Genomic DNA, 18,268 nt, shown 5'->3' on the forward strand with positions numbered 1-18,268 from the left:
GGAAGCAGAAGGATATGTGACGACTGAGCTGTGGGTTTCAGCATGCAAAATATCCATAATATGGATAGTCAAATTCTAAGGCAATATAAAATTAAGTATTATTTTATAGATCATTTTCTCTTTGTCGATTTTTGTCTGCCCTGAAATATAGTTGGAATTTCTAATTTTGTGAATGAAAGTGTTTGTTTTTGTTTTTGTTTTTAATCAAGTTACTTGGTGAAAGAAGCCAGGTCCGGTACTTTAAACATTGTGCTGTTATTGATAGTACACACTCTTAGTTTTGAGTGATAATTTCAAGGTATGATAGGGCAACCGTACAACAAAGAGAACCACTGTTTCTCTTTAACTCTGGCCCTTACGGTTTCTCCCAGTCAGGCTGCTTTTTATGTGTTCAGCATGTTCACACCCAAGAGTCAATTCTCAGTAGCTTTAAACTTGAGGCCAAAGTGGGGAGATAGATACCTTTTTCCAACCTTTCTTTGTTTATAGAAAACCTAATAGACAGTTCTTTCTTATAGATCATAGATATATTGTAACACACTTGGGAGATCTAAAACCCTTAAGTGGAGTATTATCCAAAATTAAAATAGCAACATTTAAATAAATTAGAAAGATATTCCACATATTTAATCTAGTAAAGTTATGTTAGAGTTCATGGTTTTCTTTCTTTCAGAAGTTGGTGTTAGTTCTTACGTGGCACTTGTTGGTGATTTCCAGGTGCATCGTTAGTTTTTCTACAACAATTAGTAATGGCAGAAACCACGATTACTTTTGCACCAACCTAATAGAAAGTAGGACTGTGTATAACATGGCATTATCAAATGCAGACATTTAAAAATTAAAGCCTTGGGTAAAGTATCACAATTCATCCATGATTGGGAATCTCACTGGTATTCAATCAAAATAGTATATACCTCACATTTCCAATCTTTTTTTTTTTTTTTTTGAGACAGAGTCTCACTGTGTCTCCCAGGCTGGAGTGCAGTGGCGCGATCTCTGCTCACTGCAAGCTCCACCTGCCGGGTTCACGCCATTCTCCTGCCTCAGCCTCCCAAGTAGCTGGGACTACAGGCCCCCACCACCACGCCTGGCTAATTTTTTTTTTTGTATTTTTAGTAGAGACGGGGTTTCACCGTGTTAGCCAGGATGGTCTCTATCTCCTGACCTCGTGATCCGCCCGGCTCGGCCTTCCAAAGTGCTGGGATTACAGGCGTGAGCCACCGCGCCCGGCCAGTCTTTTGTTCTTGACATTAAACTAACAGTATCGCCTGGGCGCAGTGGCTCATGCCTGTAATCCTAGCACTTTGGGAGGCCAAGGCGGGGGGATCACGAGGTCAGGAGATTGAGACCATCCTGGCTAACACGGTGAAACCCCGTCTCTACTAAAAATACTAAAAAAATAGCCAGGCGTGGTGGCGGGCGCCTATAATCCCAGCTACTCGGGAGGCTGAGGCAGAAGAATCGCTTGAACCCGGGAGGCACAGGTTGCAGTGAGCCGAGATTTCGCAACTGCACTCCAGTCTGGTTGACAGGGTAGGAATCCATTATCAAAAAAATGGAAAAAAAAAAAAAATAAAGCAAAACAAAACGAAAAACAAAAAAAAAACCAGCATCTATACTGAGTGAACGTATATGCATATTGTATGCACTGTTGGTTTTATTTTTATTTAACCAGACTGAGAAAGAGGTAGGTTCATAGAAACTTCAGAAAGAAACACAAATTAGGACACACTTTGAAACTACTATTACTGTGGTATTAGTATTAGAATCTTTGGCATGGGAGATTGATGGCTTTAGCAAACTGTATGAAATTCAAGTATTTACTTAATTGTATGGTTCACTTTATAAAATATTTAAATTCTCTTCTGACCATTTATTCAAGTGCTTCAATATGAACTTCTGAAATATTTGCATTTTATAGGTATATTTTATGTATTTAATTTTTTCAAAAGCACTGTTTTGACTTCTCGAGGGATTCTCACATTAAGTTTATCAGGTCCAGAGATACCAGACAATTTGAACCACATAGTTAATACTAGATCATGTCATAAAGTGATATACCAATGAGAAGTTAAAAATGTGATTAGAAAAGCTATTTGTTTTGCCAGTTTGATCGAAGCAAAAAAATTAGAATTGAATAATTAATTCATAAGTTTAGGATACATATAATTCAGTTTCTCTAGTTAAATAGAAACAGAGTAGAACATCAAAAGTAGGCCTGTCATTTAAGGTTGACTCTCTTGCCTTGTCTATGAGTTAGGGAAGTCAACCTTAATGTGGTAAAATTTTCAAATTATAAATAAGGATACTAATATTTAACCAGTATAGTAAGTTATTCTGACAGTGAGGTAGTAACATCCCAGTTTTGCTACAAAATATATCTAAAAGAATATATACAATAGCATCTATAGTTATTGTGATTTGTTTTTAAAAATTGCAGAGAATGCGACAGGGTACTCCTGCAAAAAAAAAGAAAAGAAAAATGAGCAACATTTTGTTTTTATTTAGCTGTAACTGAAGAAATGTTGTCCCAAACTTTTTCTGTTTTGGGTCTGGTCGCCGTTGAGATCGAGTTTTCCCTTTGTAAGAGGGCTCATTGCTTGCGATTTCTTAACCTAAAAAGAAGAGGAAAATCTATACTTTAATAATGTATTTGCCTGTGAATAATACTTTAGAAATGTAGGATTTTTTTACATTATAGATATTGGCTCACAATTACGATTACTTCTTTAGAATGAATTCCTAGATTTGCAATTAAATCAAAGAATCCACAAAATTTTAAGGAATTTTTATGCCTATTGTCAATTTATCCTTCAGAAAGATTAATCAAAATACCCCCTCATCAGTGGTATTTGAGATGCCTCTTTTTCAGTACCTTACCCAATTTAATATTGTAACTTTTTTTTCTTTTTTTGAGACAGAGTCTCGCTCTGTCGCCCAGGCTGGAATGCAATGGCATGATCTCGGCTCACTACAACCTCTGCCTCCCCAGGTTCAAGCAATTCTGCTGCCTCAGCTTCCCGAGTAGCTGGGATTATAGGCGTCCACCACTGCGCCTGGCTAATTTTTGTATTTTTAGTAGAGATGGGGTTTTGCCATGTTGGCCAGGCTGGTTTCAAACTCCTGACCTCAGGTGACCTGTCCGCCTCACCCTCCCAAAGTGCTAGGATTACAGGCGTGAGCCACTGCACCTGGCCTGGTATTGTAACTTTATGTATTTGATAGTTGATGGTTAAAAATGACATTGCATTTATTTTTGAATATGAATCTCTATCATTTTATTCCCCATTGTTTTAAAATAGTATTGTAATCTTATTTGATAGTGCTAGCTTGCTTTTAGCTGGCTTTCAGGTTGTTCACTATACACGTGTGCTTGGCTAAGAAGGCAGAGCCCACAAGTGCTTTTTTATTCTAATTCTACCAAAGAGACCATGTAGGATACTGGGGAACTGATACCAGATTTGTAATTTTACAATGATTATTCAATCTTCAAATTTTATAGATCAAAGTCCAGAAATATTTTCCTATTTTAGACATATGGAGTATTTGCATATATGTTTTGAATTTTTGTAATTAATCTTCTAAATGCAGTATTCATAACTCATTTTTTATATTTAGGTATTTTTATTAAACTGAAATGAAGACAATTCATGCCATTTCCCCCTTTGATATCCAGGTTATTCAGCAAAGAAATGAAGAATGTGATCATACTCAATTTTTAATTGAAGAAAAAGAGTCAAAAGAAGAGGATTTTTATGAAGATCTTGACAGATTTGAAGAAAATGGTACCCAGGAATCACGCATCAGCCCATATACATTCTGCAAAGCTTTTCCTTTTCATATAATATTTGACCGGGACCTAGTGGTCACTCAGTGTGGCAATGCTATATACAGAGTTCTCCCCCAGGTAAAATGACAGCATACTTCCTTGGGGCCTGAGACAAAAGCCCATAGAAATACTATTGTTACAGGCAGCCATCCATTCATTTAACCCTCTGACTATGTATTAGGTAATATGCAGTTTATTGTAAGTTACACAAATTGTTTAATTGTGAACTAAGTGTATTTGAGCATACCACAACTTTCCCTAGGACAACTATTTTTTTATAATAATCACATACAGGAACAGTAGGAATGTTATATAAGAATAGTATACTTGTTACAGTGAAAAAAAATGGGTAACTTTTTAGTAACAGTCACCTTTCACATGTTTATTTATTCACTGAATAAATATTCATTGGATATCTACCATCTGTAAATAGCTTTAAAAATCAACTATTGATGGTGTTAAGGGAAAAGGGGGGATTTTAAAAAGAACTAAAACACAAAATGATAGAGATGATGATGGATTCAGTAGAAAAAGCATCAAAGGAAGCAGTTGGGATGATGTGAGAACCTGCTGTTGACTTCTATGACAGATCCATTGGTAAAATCCTTTATGCTTACTCTTTTTTTCTTAAATATTAACTTTTGGAGTTGTATATGGCATACGTTTAGAGATACTTTTTGCTTGTAATTAAAGAGACTTGAAAATTCAGGATTAGCCCAGTTGGATCAGGTGAAATGGAAACAGAGTAGTGTGCTGTCCTGGCTCTGGTATTGACTCTACCTGTCCCTTACTGTATGACCTTGAACTTATCACTTCACTTCTCTCAGCCTGTTTCTCTTTGTTCTGGCATGAGAATAGAAAGCATATGAAAAATACTTAGTTCATTGTAAGCAATCAATCAGTGTTACCTATTGTTTTCACTTTTAGCCCTCTAGATAAATATTAAGAGAGTGTTTGCTCATGTTTTTGGTATTTTAATTTCATTTCGAGCCATACACATTTAACATATCACTGTACATTTTAAAAGATAAATTTTCATTTTTTCTTCTTCTGAAAATGCATTGTAAATTTATGCTAGCTTACATTTGAATATTAGTCATCTGAATCCATATCAGATTTCATGTTCTTGTAACTATTTAATGTCCATTTAATCACCAAGTTGTATAGATTGAGATTTGGGTTGATAGTTCAGCTAAGTTTCCCTTGAATTATAATAATTATAATTTTCTAGTTTTAAATATAACTGAGCTGATTTAATCAAGCGATGAATATCAAAGTATAAAAACTATTTTAACTGATGTGATACTCTTTGCTCTCTATCTACATTTTAGCTCCAGCCTGGGAATTGCAGCCTTCTGTCTGTCTTCTCGCTGGTTCGTCCTCATATTGATATTAGTTTCCATGGGATCCTTTCTCACATCAATACTGTTTTTGTATTGAGAAGCAAGGTAATCAAGATATTATTTCATTAAATGTGAGAAAGGTATGTCACAAATTAGAAGTGTTCAGGGGGGAAAATTATCACATTCTCTGAGAAAGTATAGAGAGATAAAACCCAGACCTCAAAGGAAGATCTATTTAAAAGGCAATAACATTGATTTTTGGTTTGCCTGAGGAGCAGTGGAACTCTATCAACTGATTAAAATTAACAGAGGTAAATTTTAGAGACTGTCTTTCTGAGACGGCCTTGTTTCACATCAAAAAACCAACATCTTTTACTCCCTGTACAGCTACAGTGCCTTATTTTAGAAATCAGAACTAAAAAGGATTTTTTTTTTGGAACTTCACTCAAAACCACTTATTTATTCTTTCTTAAATTGTCTATTGCTCTTAGTAGCGTTTTTGTGGGTGAATGAAAGTGATGAAATATTCACACAGTTGATAATTTAGATAGTGCTGGGATCTCACGGTTTCTGTTCTTGGGATAGATACAGCAAAAGTCAGTTTCCTAGAGTACCCATTGAATCCTTTCTGTATTCGGAACTGACTGTTTCCAGCTGCTCTATGAATACAGGGTGGGAGAATGGGGAGGCTTGGCTTATTCTTTGAGAGTCTGGTAATGTATGTTGGAACCATACCGGAAAATCAGGGGGATAAAAAAGATTCACAAAAGCTTGAAATAATTATGTGAAGAGTAGCACAGTTACTGTCCTGAATTCAGACGGGACAGTCACTTTTCTGCAGTGTTGCAAGGCAGCCACTAGGCTTATTACAGGCAGAACTCTGACGGAAGGCCCTCTCCTGTTCTAATGATGCACTTATTCTGCTTTGTGGTTTGGTAGGAAATGAGATATGCATGTCCTTGTTGCTGAATTCTTAGGTAGGGAGAAAGGCATTCATTAATGGTTGTATCTTGCCTTTTCAAGGAAGGATTGTTGGATGTGGAGAAATTAGAATGTGAGGATGAACTGACTGGGACTGAGATCAGCTGCTTACGTCTCAAGGGTCAAATGATCTACTTACCTGAAGCAGATAGCATACTTTTTCTATGTTCACCAAGGTAATCATTTTTAGATTAATTATAGTGGCTATCAGTACCTATCTTTAGCTAACAAAGGAATGCCACAATATTTTATTCTATTAAATTTACATATTCTCTGAGGTGTAATTAGATTTTACAGCCCTTGTTGTGTATTACTTTATAACAAGGATAATCTTATTTAATATTTGCTAATAAACTCAGAAGAAATCACATACTCTATGTTATTTGCCATGTCTTAATACATTTGTGGAGTGTTTATGCCATTACACCATGGGACAAATAATCTGCATTAAGCTAATTCTATAGTTTTGGACCTTCGAAATAGGCATTATGTAGAAAAGCAATTTTTTAAAGCAGCTAATAGGATGGCATAATAAATACATTGGTATATTTGACACCAAAAATTATCTTTTCTATAGTATGTTAGCAAAAAATCTAAAAGGTCTCTTTCTGGGTTTGAACTATTTTAAATTAAAAATATTTACCTACTCTAATCCAAATACACTGTTCCAAATATATTATTCAATTAAAATGTATGTAAAATGTGATTTTTAATAAACGTCAGAGAAAAATAAAACTATAGATTGTTGTTTTCCAATTTAGGAAAGCATTTTACTAGGAGATACATGGGAATTCAGAAATATAAAAATTATGTCTAAATTTGCTTCAGAACAATAGAAAAGATAACTGTGGGGATTATTGTGAGATGATATTCTGTGTATTCATAATTTTGTATAAACAAAGTGTAGATGCATTATATAGTAACACAGTCAAGAAGGCATGTTTTGGTGAGCTATTGGTTAAAAATTTAATCTGAATTCCACCATGATCACTTTTCACTTAAAAATGTGGTCTTAAAATTTCTGAAAAATGTAATACACTTTGTAACAACCTCCTGTTATATTACTATTGTATTATACATTACATAACAATAATATATAAGGCCAAATAAGAATAATATATTGTTGGCACAGTAGTTCACACCTGTAATCCCAGCACTTTCAGAGGCCGAGGTGGGTGGATCACAATGTCAGGAGTTCGAGATCAGCCTGGCAAACATGGTGAAATCCCGTCTCTACTAAAAATACAAAAATTAGCCAGGAGTGGTGGTGGGCACCTGTAATTGCAGCTACTAGGGAGGCTGAGGCAGGAGAGTCGCTTGAACCTGGGAGGCAGAGGTTGCAGTGAGCCGAGATCATGCCACTGCACTCCTGGGCAACAGAGCAAGACACTGTCTCAAAATAATAATAATAATAATAATAATATATAGTTAATTTTTAAGTACATTTAAGATTAATTAAATATTATTTAACTATAACATATAAGAATAATATATCAGATAATATAAGGATATGGATGTCTTTTCCCTGAGAAATAAATATCAGGAAAATAAAAGAAACAAAACTAAGAAACATAAATGCTTTTTTAAAAAATTAATAAGCTACATTGATCTAAAGATGTCCCATCTGCTATCAGTAAGTGTTTTCTTCTTCTGCCTCTTCACAGGTTGAGCTTAGGAGAATGTCAGCTTCTCATTAGGGGCAATTTCTATTTATGGAAAGAAAGGTTTTCTTCAGAAATAAAAGCAGAAAATTTGGAGTTTATTTGTTAATTCCCATATGCAGACATTGGTCACCCAGTGAGAAAATTGCAGATTGTCCTATGAGACATGCTCAGGTGTGTAGGAAGATTTGTACTCACACTACATAAACAAAAGATCAAGTAAATGTAGTTTTACTTGTAAAATAATTCTAAGATGATTAGTTTGAATTTAGAAAAAACTTAATGGTTCATTAAAATAATGATATAGGGCATTTTTAGAACCATGAGACCGTTATGATTTAAGTTTTGTAACTCAGTATGAGCATTTTTGACCATTCATTTTTGAACGTACAATCATGTTTTTTCTCTGCTCATGGGCAGGTCTCGTATACCTTTGGCCGATGATCTGGCCTCTTTCTAGATGTGTCTTTTTCTGCAAGTGGATTTACATATCCATTTTAACGAAATTAAAAGACACCGTGTATTTCATTAGTAAAATCTTTGATTGTTTTATTTTCTTTATAGGTATGCTAATTTTTGTTTTGCTTTATGAACATTGCTGCTGAGAATATATTGCATTAATCCAAAATTCTGCAAAGTCACCCCTTTTAAAGAATTTTGGATAGGATTAATTCAAAATTCTTCAAATTATTAATCCCAGATTCTCCAAAGTCATAACTAAATTTTTTCCTTTTAGAGTAATTATTATTCAGAGTGGCCAGAAGTAATGACGTTGCATTAAAAAAATTCAAGCCAAAGATATAACCTTATGCCATTTTAACCAATTAGGTTTTGTTGTCGTCGTTGTTGTTGTTGTTTGAGATGGAGTCTCGCTCTGTCACCCAGACTGGAATGCAGTGGCATGATCTCAGCTCACTGCAGCCTCCTGCTCCCGGGTTCAAGCAATTCTCCTGCCTCAGCCTCCTGAGTAGCTGGGACTACAGGCGCTAGCCACCACACCCAGCTCATTTTTGTATTTTTGGTAGAGACGCGTTTCACCATGTTAGCCAGGCTGATCTTGAACTCCTGGCCTCAAGCGGTCTGCCCACCTCGCCTCCCAAAGTCCTAGGATTACAGATGTGAGCCACTGTGCCCAGCCTCAAAGCGTACATTTTTAAAAAGCAGTTAACTTTTTACTTGTCAGATTATCACTAAAATAATAAACATTATTATGTTGTTGGAAAAATGACACAAGTTACAATGATGACGCATAAAATTCAGCAGGATTGAATAATGTTTCAAATAAATGAGAAAAATTTGTCAAAGAAAAAAGAAGACATGAGAGCCAGAAGTAAGAATGACACATAGTCTTAGATACATAAATTACATGCTGAGGCTGGGTCATAAACGTGGTTGGGAATTTTTACTCATTGTTTCCAAAAGGGAAAAATAAGCAGTTACAAGATTCATAGAATACAGAAAGCAAAATGAAAGTTTCTCAAAAGAAGCATTATTATTCTTGAGAGAGAATAAAGATAGATTTTTTCCTCTCCTTATGATGAGAAAAAATTTGAGAATAATAAATTACTGCCTGTGTTAAATACCTCAACATTTATCATAGAGATGTTTTCTACATGATCGTTTCAATTTAGACTCATGGCACCAAAAAGTGCAACCTGGCAAAAATGCATCTCAAGTTCACTGCTTTTTGGTAGATGCTTAAATATCTAAGAGAATAAACTCACAATCTTCGTTCAATTCTCCATAATTCTATTGTCTTCAGCCTGATGTTTTGAATGGTAGGAGGTGGCAGGATCAGATTCCTTGACAGAAATCAGGATTGCATTGTCATGTATACAAGTTGAGACTGATCTTGCCTCATTTCTCCATATGACAGTGTCATGAACCTGGACGATTTGACAAGGAGAGGGCTGTATCTAAGTGACATCCCTCTGCATGATGCCACGCGCGATCTCGTTCTTTTGGGAGAACAATTTAGAGAGGAATACAAACTCACCCAAGAACTGGAAATCCTCACTGACAGGCTACAGCTCACGTTAAGAGCCCTGGAAGATGAAAAGAAAAAGACAGACACGTAAGAATGTAACGCGTGGGGCACTACTGTTATTCATAACATAATGTGACTCTACTATATTTAAGATTGAGAACCAGACTAAAAAGCCATGTGACCTGTAATAGCTCTGGCGTAGTAAATAAAATCTTTCACATTGCTTTTAAAAAGAAATTATGCTTAAGGAAATAAACCAGTCTTAATGGTAGTGGAAATATGTCTGCTGTTTTTAGAAGCCAAGTTGGAATAATATAGGCCAAAATATCTTTTGGAAAATCATGAGAATAACTCAAATTCAAATTTAGTTCAAAAACTGAAGTTTAACTATCATTTATTCGTGCATTCTTTCATACAAGAGTTATATATTGACCATCTTCAGTATGCTGGGGGCTGCCACGTACAGAGAGCTGCTCTGCACAATGAACTTAACCACTGGCCATTACATGTTTAAAAATTTATTTTCTGGGACCTTGAATTTAGGAATAGAAAGAAATGAATCTGACTAATTGTAATATCATATGTAATGACAACAATTATATCTATAGTGACATACATTAGCAAAAATATCAAAATATAAAACATTTCTATGAGTGGTGGATTCAATTATGAAATATTGAGCAAGGACATGAAAGATAATACTTGATTTTCAAGAAATGTATTTAAGTAAGTACATAGCATGCATACTACTTGGCCTTGCTTTCATATGCTAACTAAAAGCACATCACTGACATTTATAAGCTATTTTACCCAGGTTCTTATGTGTTCGTTTTTTAATGTTTATATAAACATTTGGTGGAGCTTCTAAGACCTTAGGACTAACATTCAAAGTCACATGGGTTTGTAGGTTTGAGTTACTCAATATTCTGTTCTGGCTGTTTGTATTAGAAAATCATCTAGGTTTCATTTTTTTTGTATTGTGACTCAATTTGCTAATATCTACATTCATGATAAATAGATAAATAACCAGCACTATAAATAACATAGCCTTTAAATTATGACATATGCAGATATTCTGTACTGAAAAAGCTCTTAATTCACTTTTTTTCCTAAATTGTCAGCTTAAGCAGAGTATTACCTTCTCTTCCTAGACCAGGAGTCCAAAACCAGGAGTTGCTGGGAGTTAAACAGCGGCCTTGTCTTTAATACGAGTAGCTGATAAGTACTTATTACAGAACTACTTCTTTGTTTGGATTCCCCAAGGCGGGTTTCACATTCAGGAACTATTTGCACCATTTCGAGTTACTGTGCTTCAAAAATCCTTATATTATTTTTTAGATTATTAGATTTAGAATTTGGTTTTTGTAGATATTTGGGTTTCAAGGTGATGTCATTAGAAACCATTTACTATTAATTTTCTTTAAAGCTAAGTAGTTACTTACTATTCAAATACAGTACTATTCAAATATACTTACTATTCAAATATAGCTTTAATATTTCATAAAACATTCAATGTTTAAAAGTTGAAAATGAAAGACCGGAGAAATTCTACTATGACTAGGAAAAACATTGAGAGCTCAGCTCCATTTTGCATATTTAAACTTCCCACATATGCCCTTTTGCTTTAAAGCAAAAGGCAGGAAGAAAAAGGCAGGAGGGCTTCATTTGTTCCTCTTCAGTCTTCCAATCCAGAGCCCATAGGTCTAGTTTCTGCTTCTTTCCCTCTAAATTCATCAGCTGTCATCCTTCTCCTGTGTGCTCACATTTGTCCCTTAGCATGATCCCATAGTAGTATCAGTTGTACCTAAAGAAATACAATATTTTATTTTCTAGACCAACTTCCTCTGGTTTTATCAGTTTCTTCTATGGAGGAGTGAGGCATGAATGAGACTGGAGAGAAATTCTGCTTCTTTTAATATTATTTACCAAAAATAGAGACATATTTCTTATTCTAAGAGGCAAACCTGTTTCCATTATTGTGCTATTCATACCATGTTTTAGGTGCTGGTAATGACAATCTTCATACTGTGACTATCATAATAGCAGGGTCAGAATACAGGACTACAAATGGAAACTTTGATTTTCTATTACCAGTCTTTTTGTTTTGTCTGTTTGCTTGGCTTATTTTGATTTGGTTTGAACTAGTTTGGGCTTGCGGATGTCTTATGTGATTAGAATGAACAAATAATTTATGTTTTCTGTAAATCCTTGCTTATAAATACAGCTAATATTTGATGCTAATTTTAGAGGATGTCCTGCTAGAATCCAGGCCTTTAAAGTACAAACGGCACTGATGCTGTGTGAAAAGGACAGCAGAAGCACTAAAGGCTTTCCCAGTATTTCTTACAGTGGCTTTCTACTGATCCCACTGAACAGATTGCTGTATTCTGTCCTTCCTCCGTCTGTTGCCAATGAGCTGCGGCACAAGCGTCCAGTGCCTGCCAAAAGATATGACAATGTGACCATCCTCTTTAGTGGCATTGTGGGCTTCAATGCTTTCTGTAGCAAGCATGCATCTGGAGAAGGAGCCATGAAGATCGTCAACCTCCTCAACGACCTCTACACCAGATTTGACACACTGACTGATTCCCGGAAAAACCCATTTGTTTATAAGGCAAGTGTTCTTTATCGCTGACTGCAGAGCTATCCAGAGGCTGGTGTTCTGAGACTCCCCTCCAGAGGCCATGTCATCACAGCTCTCTGACTCCAGCACTGCAGCCTTGAGTATAGTGAGCCTCCGTGTATTCACTCTTTACCATGTTCTTAAATAATTGCCTCTTGTTAGAAAACTGTCTCTTCCTTGTAACCACAATGAATGTTTCATGAAGTGGGTGATTCCCTGGTTAAAATGAAATGTTCACCATCTTATTTGCACTTAGGCTAACAAATCTGGACAGGCTGTTTATCACATTTAGTATAAACATAGCATTCATTTTAGTCCTCTGCAAGAGACATTTTTACTGAGATTTATAAATGCTTTGTACAGTAAAGAAGTCATGGAGCATGAGAAGGACTCAGATTTGCGTTTAGATAACATCAACTTGAAGAAGATAAACATTTATAAGGCGTTTTTGCCCTTTGTTTCATTTAGAAATAAATATAATATTGGAAAAAAGAAGTCAGTGGAATATTGCTACATAAAGGCAAGAATGTTAAGTAAACCATCCCTAGATATCTGGGGTAATATAACTACACAAGGACTATTTATTTTATAGTCATTTTCTGAGGTACACTCTAGCATGTAGTGAGCACATCATAAAAACAAATGATTAATGACCGTGATAAATCACTGAACTTGAAATGGTGGCTCTCCATGCTGTCAAGCCATCACTGTTTTAGGTAGAAATGTAAAAAATTATTCTTCTGAATTATAAAGTTATCTGAGGTGAGAAATTAATTGCTTACTAAAGGAAAAATAATTCTATGTCTGTACCTGCCCATCATCAAAGATCCCAAGTGTCCGTCATGTGTGTAAATTATAAGTAATTGCAAGGTTTCATTTCATTGGAGTTGAATATATTAGAATTTTAAGAGAATTAAAGGGGGAGGGAAGCTTAAAGTTGCTGGTGGACTTGGAAAAATATGTTTTTTATTAGGGTAATAAATGAAACAGTCTTTTTTATGCTAACCGTGAACATCTAAATATATGTACTGTTAGGTGGAGACTGTTGGTGACAAGTATATGACAGTGAGTGGTTTACCAGAGCCATGCATTCACCATGCACGATCCATCTGCCACCTGGCCTTGGACATGATGGAAATTGCTGGCCAGGTTCAAGTAGATGGTGAATCTGTTCAGGTTAGTAAATGAAGTAGATATTGTAATAATGGTATGTAAACCTTTCTGGACAATTGATTCATATCATTGTCCAGAAAATCATTAACGCGTATAAAGAAGGGCATCTTGACAACAAAGACTATAGCATTTCATCCAGCCCACTGTACTACATTCTTTCATAGACATGGAGATTTATCTACCTGTTTGAAATTATCTAGTCCGTTTCATGTACTGAAAGTCATGGGGATGAGAAAAAAACCTCTTGTACCTTCTAGCTTATTTTTTAAAACCTCTTTCATGTCTCATGTAAGTTACTAGATTCACATCTTTGAAATCTTCAGACTTCAAATGTTTCTCTTGAGATAGGATATTTCCCTGGGGAGATAGAGATTTCATGGAGGGCTTTTGAAGTTGTCTGTAATATGCTTGAAATTCTTATAGACATCTCTTATGATGTTATATGATGACTCTACATTATTCTGTAATATAAAGTAAGCAAAAATTCATGTGTTACAGGAACAGAAAACCAAACACCACATGTTCTCACTCATAAGTTGGAGCTGAACAGTGAGAACACATGGACACAAGGAGGGGAACATCACACACCGGGGCCTGTTGGGAGTTTGGGGGCAAGGGGAGGGAGAGCATTAGGACAAATACCTAATACATGCGGGGCTTAATACCTAGATAATGGGTTGATAGGTGCAGCAAACCACCATGGCACATATATACCTATGTAACAAACCTGCACCTTCTGCACCTGTATGCCAGAACTTAAAGTAAAATTAAAAAAAAATTCATGGGTTAGTGATCAAAATGATTGAAGCAAAGCTTTCTTTTTTGCAGATAACAATAGGGATACACACTGGAGAGGTAGTTACAGGTGTCATAGGACAGCGGATGCCTCGATACTGTCTTTTTGGGAATACTGTCAACCTCACGAGCCGAACAGAAACCACAGGAGAAAAGGGAAAAATAAATGTGTCTGAATATACATACAGGTGAGAGAAAATGTCTTGGTATTTACTGATTTGCAAAGAAAATGTGTCTTTGCATGTGGTTTAATTCTCTGAGAGATTTTGTTGCTTTAACAGAGTTATCACCTTCACTCTTCCCCACTGCTTGTAGAGTTGTTTACTTTTTATTTGAGAAGATTGTGTCATTATTTCCATTTTATATGATTTCACATCATCTTAGGAAATCCTGATATGATCATTGTTTCTAAAGCTTTGAGTTACCTTTCAGTACAACTTCAGCATTTGTTCTTGCCATCTTGGGTTTATAACATGATACACGTCACCTTCTCTATAAAACTTTTGTATACTTCTCTCTCTACTCCCCTTCCCTTGTCTTTTAGATGTCTTATGTCTCCAGAAAATTCAGATCCACAATTCCACTTGGAGCACAGAGGCCCAGTGTCCATGAAGGGCAAAAAAGAACCAATGCAAGTTTGGTTTCTATCCAGAAAAAATACAGGAACAGAGGTATGACTAATCAAAGTGTAATTTGCGTACTTAAGACAGAGTATAAGTATGGAAAACTAAAGCAAAATCACTGAAAATGTATTTCATTTGAAAAGAATTCTTGCTAACAGAAATTAACTTCTAAGTAAAGCAGTGGAAATAATTGAACATTAATGAGCCAATTACAATCATAAGTACTTTTTAGGGGATACTTTAGTGACTTTTGTCCTCTAATGAAATGAAAACCAACAGACTGGATTGAGAAGGCTGCCTTTTTTCTTGCTGTTGTGGTTGTTTTGCTCTTCCTCTGTAGTCTGGCTCAAAGGTAAGTGGGCTGTGAGGGGCTCCCCTGACCCCTTTCCTCAGCTCTCTAAGTTGGCTCTGAGATCACCAGCATTGTTAAATAAGGGCTGTGGTTCATGGGAGGTTTCTTAACCATGAAGCTTGAGATCCTTTTAAGGGGCAGGCTATCTTTCTATGGAGTGATTGGGGAATTTTGGAAATCCTAGTCCCTCATGTGTTTCTCCTAGATAGATGAGTGATTTTTAACTTGCTAGAATCTGATTAATTCCTTAGGGAAGATTTAAGTTCTTTCTACTACTATGGTTATACTCCAGGCAGAGCCCATGTGCTAGAATGGACTTCAGAACAGTGGCACATCCAAAGTGGAATCACACCTGTCATAGAGGCCTTGCACACACTAAGATCATGGCTAGCCTCTTCCTAGCCTTTTGTAAGGAGTGGCATCAGAAGCAAGTTTGATACTTTGTTACCCTGTTGATGTGTTGTTTCCTCATGGGGGATAAGACTGCATGCTCATATTTCTCTTTTAGTATGTATAAATTCTCTAAAATTGCTTTTAGAGCATAACAACTTCTAAAGGGAATAGAATGCCAGGGTTTGAAATATTTATCTTCTTTCACCTGGTTTAACATTAAATCATTTTCCTATGAGGTGGACATGCTTATTGATGTTCTTCTGATAAACTAAACCATAATTACCTCAAACATTGGTCATCTTAGTCGTGCGGTCCTGTTTTTCCCAGAATTATGGTGGGAATGATTTACAGAAACTGTAGATGTGAACGTGGATCACACTCTCATAAAGAGAAAAATATATTTAATTGATATTACAAACCTCACTATCACTGTAAATCAATCCCTCTTTTCTTCTGCCTTTTTAAGGAAACAAAGCAGGATGATGACTGAATCTTGGATTATGGGGTGAAGAGGAGTACAGACTAGGTTCCAGTTTTCTCCTAACACGTGCCAAGCCCAGGAGCAGTTCTTCCCTATGGATACAGATTTTCTTTTGTCCTTGTCCATTACCCCAAGCCTTTCTTCTAGATATATCTCTCACTATCCGTTATTCAACTTTAGCTCTGCTTTTTATTATTTTTTAGGCTTTAGTATATTATCTAAAGTTTGGCTTTTGATGTGGATGATGTGAGCTTCATGTGTCTTAAAATCTACTACAAGCATTACCTAACATGGTGATCTGCAAGTAGTGGGCACCCAATAAATATTTGTTGAATTTAGTTAAATGAAACTGAACAGTGTTTGGCCATGTGTATATTTATATCATGGTTTACCAAATCTGTTTAGTGTTCCATATATATGTATATGTATATTTTAATGACTATAACGTAATAAAGTTTGTATCATGTTGGTGTATATCATTATAGAAATCATTTTCTAAAGGAGTGAATTCTAAGTTTTAGGGGAAAAAATGCAATTTATTTTCAGACTCCCAAAGTAAGAATTAATATATCATGCTGAGAAAATAGTGACTATTTTGAAGTATGCTACTTCCCTTTCAGAAATATAGAATACACGTTTCTGTTATTAAAGTATTTGATTACTAATTCAAATCATGTGGCAATTATAATTCTTCTAAAATGCTATCATTTGTAACTGTATCCCCTGTATTAAATCTCATTAACCACAGGCAGCTGTTACAGAAAGCTGCATTGTTTCACATTGAGCTGTTACATTAGTTCAGGCTAAATGTTGGGAGCTCCAACCACATCCAAGAATAAATCTGGAAACACACTGCTGGGATACTGCTGTTAGAGCCCTTCTTGGCCTTGTATTCCCAGAAATGAGCTCCCTTTCCTTAGCTTAGAAGAATGTGATTATATCCAGGACATCATGTTCAGAAAACTTAGTTTACTTTCAGCATAGAATGCATTACTGTTGGAATAATTGGCCTCTAGCTCTTAAATGTCTCTGATAACTTATTAATATCTATCTTTATAAAATAGAGTTCAACTACTTTTGTGTAAAAATGTTTGCCTTTAAATTTAGTATTTCATATCAGCATATCGATATATGTATAAATGTTCCATGTTAATGTGTAAAAGAGTCTGTAATAAATTATTTTTTTCACTTGTCTCTATACAGTTTTTATTTCAATAAAAATATTAACATTATTTTTCATTTTATTAATGCCATTATTTTGTAAATACATTTTACAATTTTGCCTATTTGCTACCATTATAAATTTTCACTGACTCCTCATAGACAGTATATTCTTAAATGCTATATTTCTTTTTAATACCAACAGAGTGACAGGAAATAAAGACTGGGCATGGAAAGGGGAAACAGTTAAATATTGAATGTCATCAGCTTATTTAAAGAGCTCTGAATCATTTAGGGATGATAGACATGTATACAAGTAATGAAAATATGCGATATTCATAATGAAGAAATATATTCAAATACAGAAATAATACTTAGAGAAAGAGTAACTTGAAAGAAAAGAGGTGAAGTGGGGATAGTTGTTATGCCTATTTTGAGGGGAGAGTTAGGAATACTCAGAAACTACATTGACACTGTCATCTTCCCAGAATCCTGCATATATTTATTTAGCATCTACTTTGGGTAGGCACTGCTCAAGATATTTGAGAAATGTCATTGAACAAAACATCTCTGCCTTTGAATACCTCATATTCCAATTTTTACATCTTGCATGTTTTTAAATATCTACTTTATTCTGCCAACACTCTTTGAAGTCCAGGCACTCATCATGTGTAACTTGAACAATTGCAAGATCTTCCCTATAAATCTGTCTACTTCCTACCTTTGCCACCTCCATTCCACACTCTCAAATTGCTGCCAGAGTGGTCTTTTACAAATCCAAATTGCTCTCTTGCGTACAGTCACTTAAATGCTACTCATTGTCTGTACACCTTAGCAAAGCATGTAAACATTGTCACCTTAACCAG

At 35.4% G+C, this 18,268-nt stretch overlaps 1 protein-coding gene across 8 annotated transcripts in view; it reads left to right on the forward strand.

Annotated features, from left to right (window-relative positions):
• GUCY1B1 (guanylate cyclase 1 soluble subunit beta 1) overlaps positions 1 to 17,439 on the forward strand; it is a 49,298-nt gene extending 31,859 nt beyond the window's left edge. For 5 of the 8 annotated variants that reach the window (XM_003310554.5, XM_016952443.3, XM_063809957.1 and 2 more), the window contains 9 exons: positions 3,677 to 3,907; positions 5,161 to 5,277; positions 6,196 to 6,329; positions 9,691 to 9,888; positions 12,178 to 12,415; positions 13,460 to 13,600; positions 14,426 to 14,580; positions 14,937 to 15,063; positions 16,227 to 17,439. In XM_003310554.5, the coding sequence (XP_003310602.1) occupies positions 3,677 to 3,907; positions 5,161 to 5,277; positions 6,196 to 6,329; positions 9,691 to 9,888; positions 12,178 to 12,415; positions 13,460 to 13,600; positions 14,426 to 14,580; positions 14,937 to 15,063; positions 16,227 to 16,250 (1,365 nt within the window). In that variant the 3' untranslated portion in view covers positions 16,251 to 17,439. The remainder of the gene's footprint in view (positions 1 to 3,676; positions 3,908 to 5,160; positions 5,278 to 6,195; positions 6,330 to 9,690; positions 9,889 to 12,177; positions 12,416 to 13,459; positions 13,601 to 14,425; positions 14,581 to 14,936; positions 15,064 to 16,226) is intronic. The other 3 variants (XM_016952440.3, XM_063809958.1, XM_063809956.1) reach the window with 1 other exon arrangement.
• Positions 17,440 to 18,268: the final 829 nt, after the last annotated feature.

The sequence above is a fragment of the Pan troglodytes genome, chromosome 3 (genome assembly GCF_028858775.2).
Source record: "Pan troglodytes isolate AG18354 chromosome 3, NHGRI_mPanTro3-v2.0_pri, whole genome shotgun sequence".
In the NCBI taxonomy this organism is placed as follows: Eukaryota; Metazoa; Chordata; class Mammalia; order Primates; family Hominidae; genus Pan; species Pan troglodytes.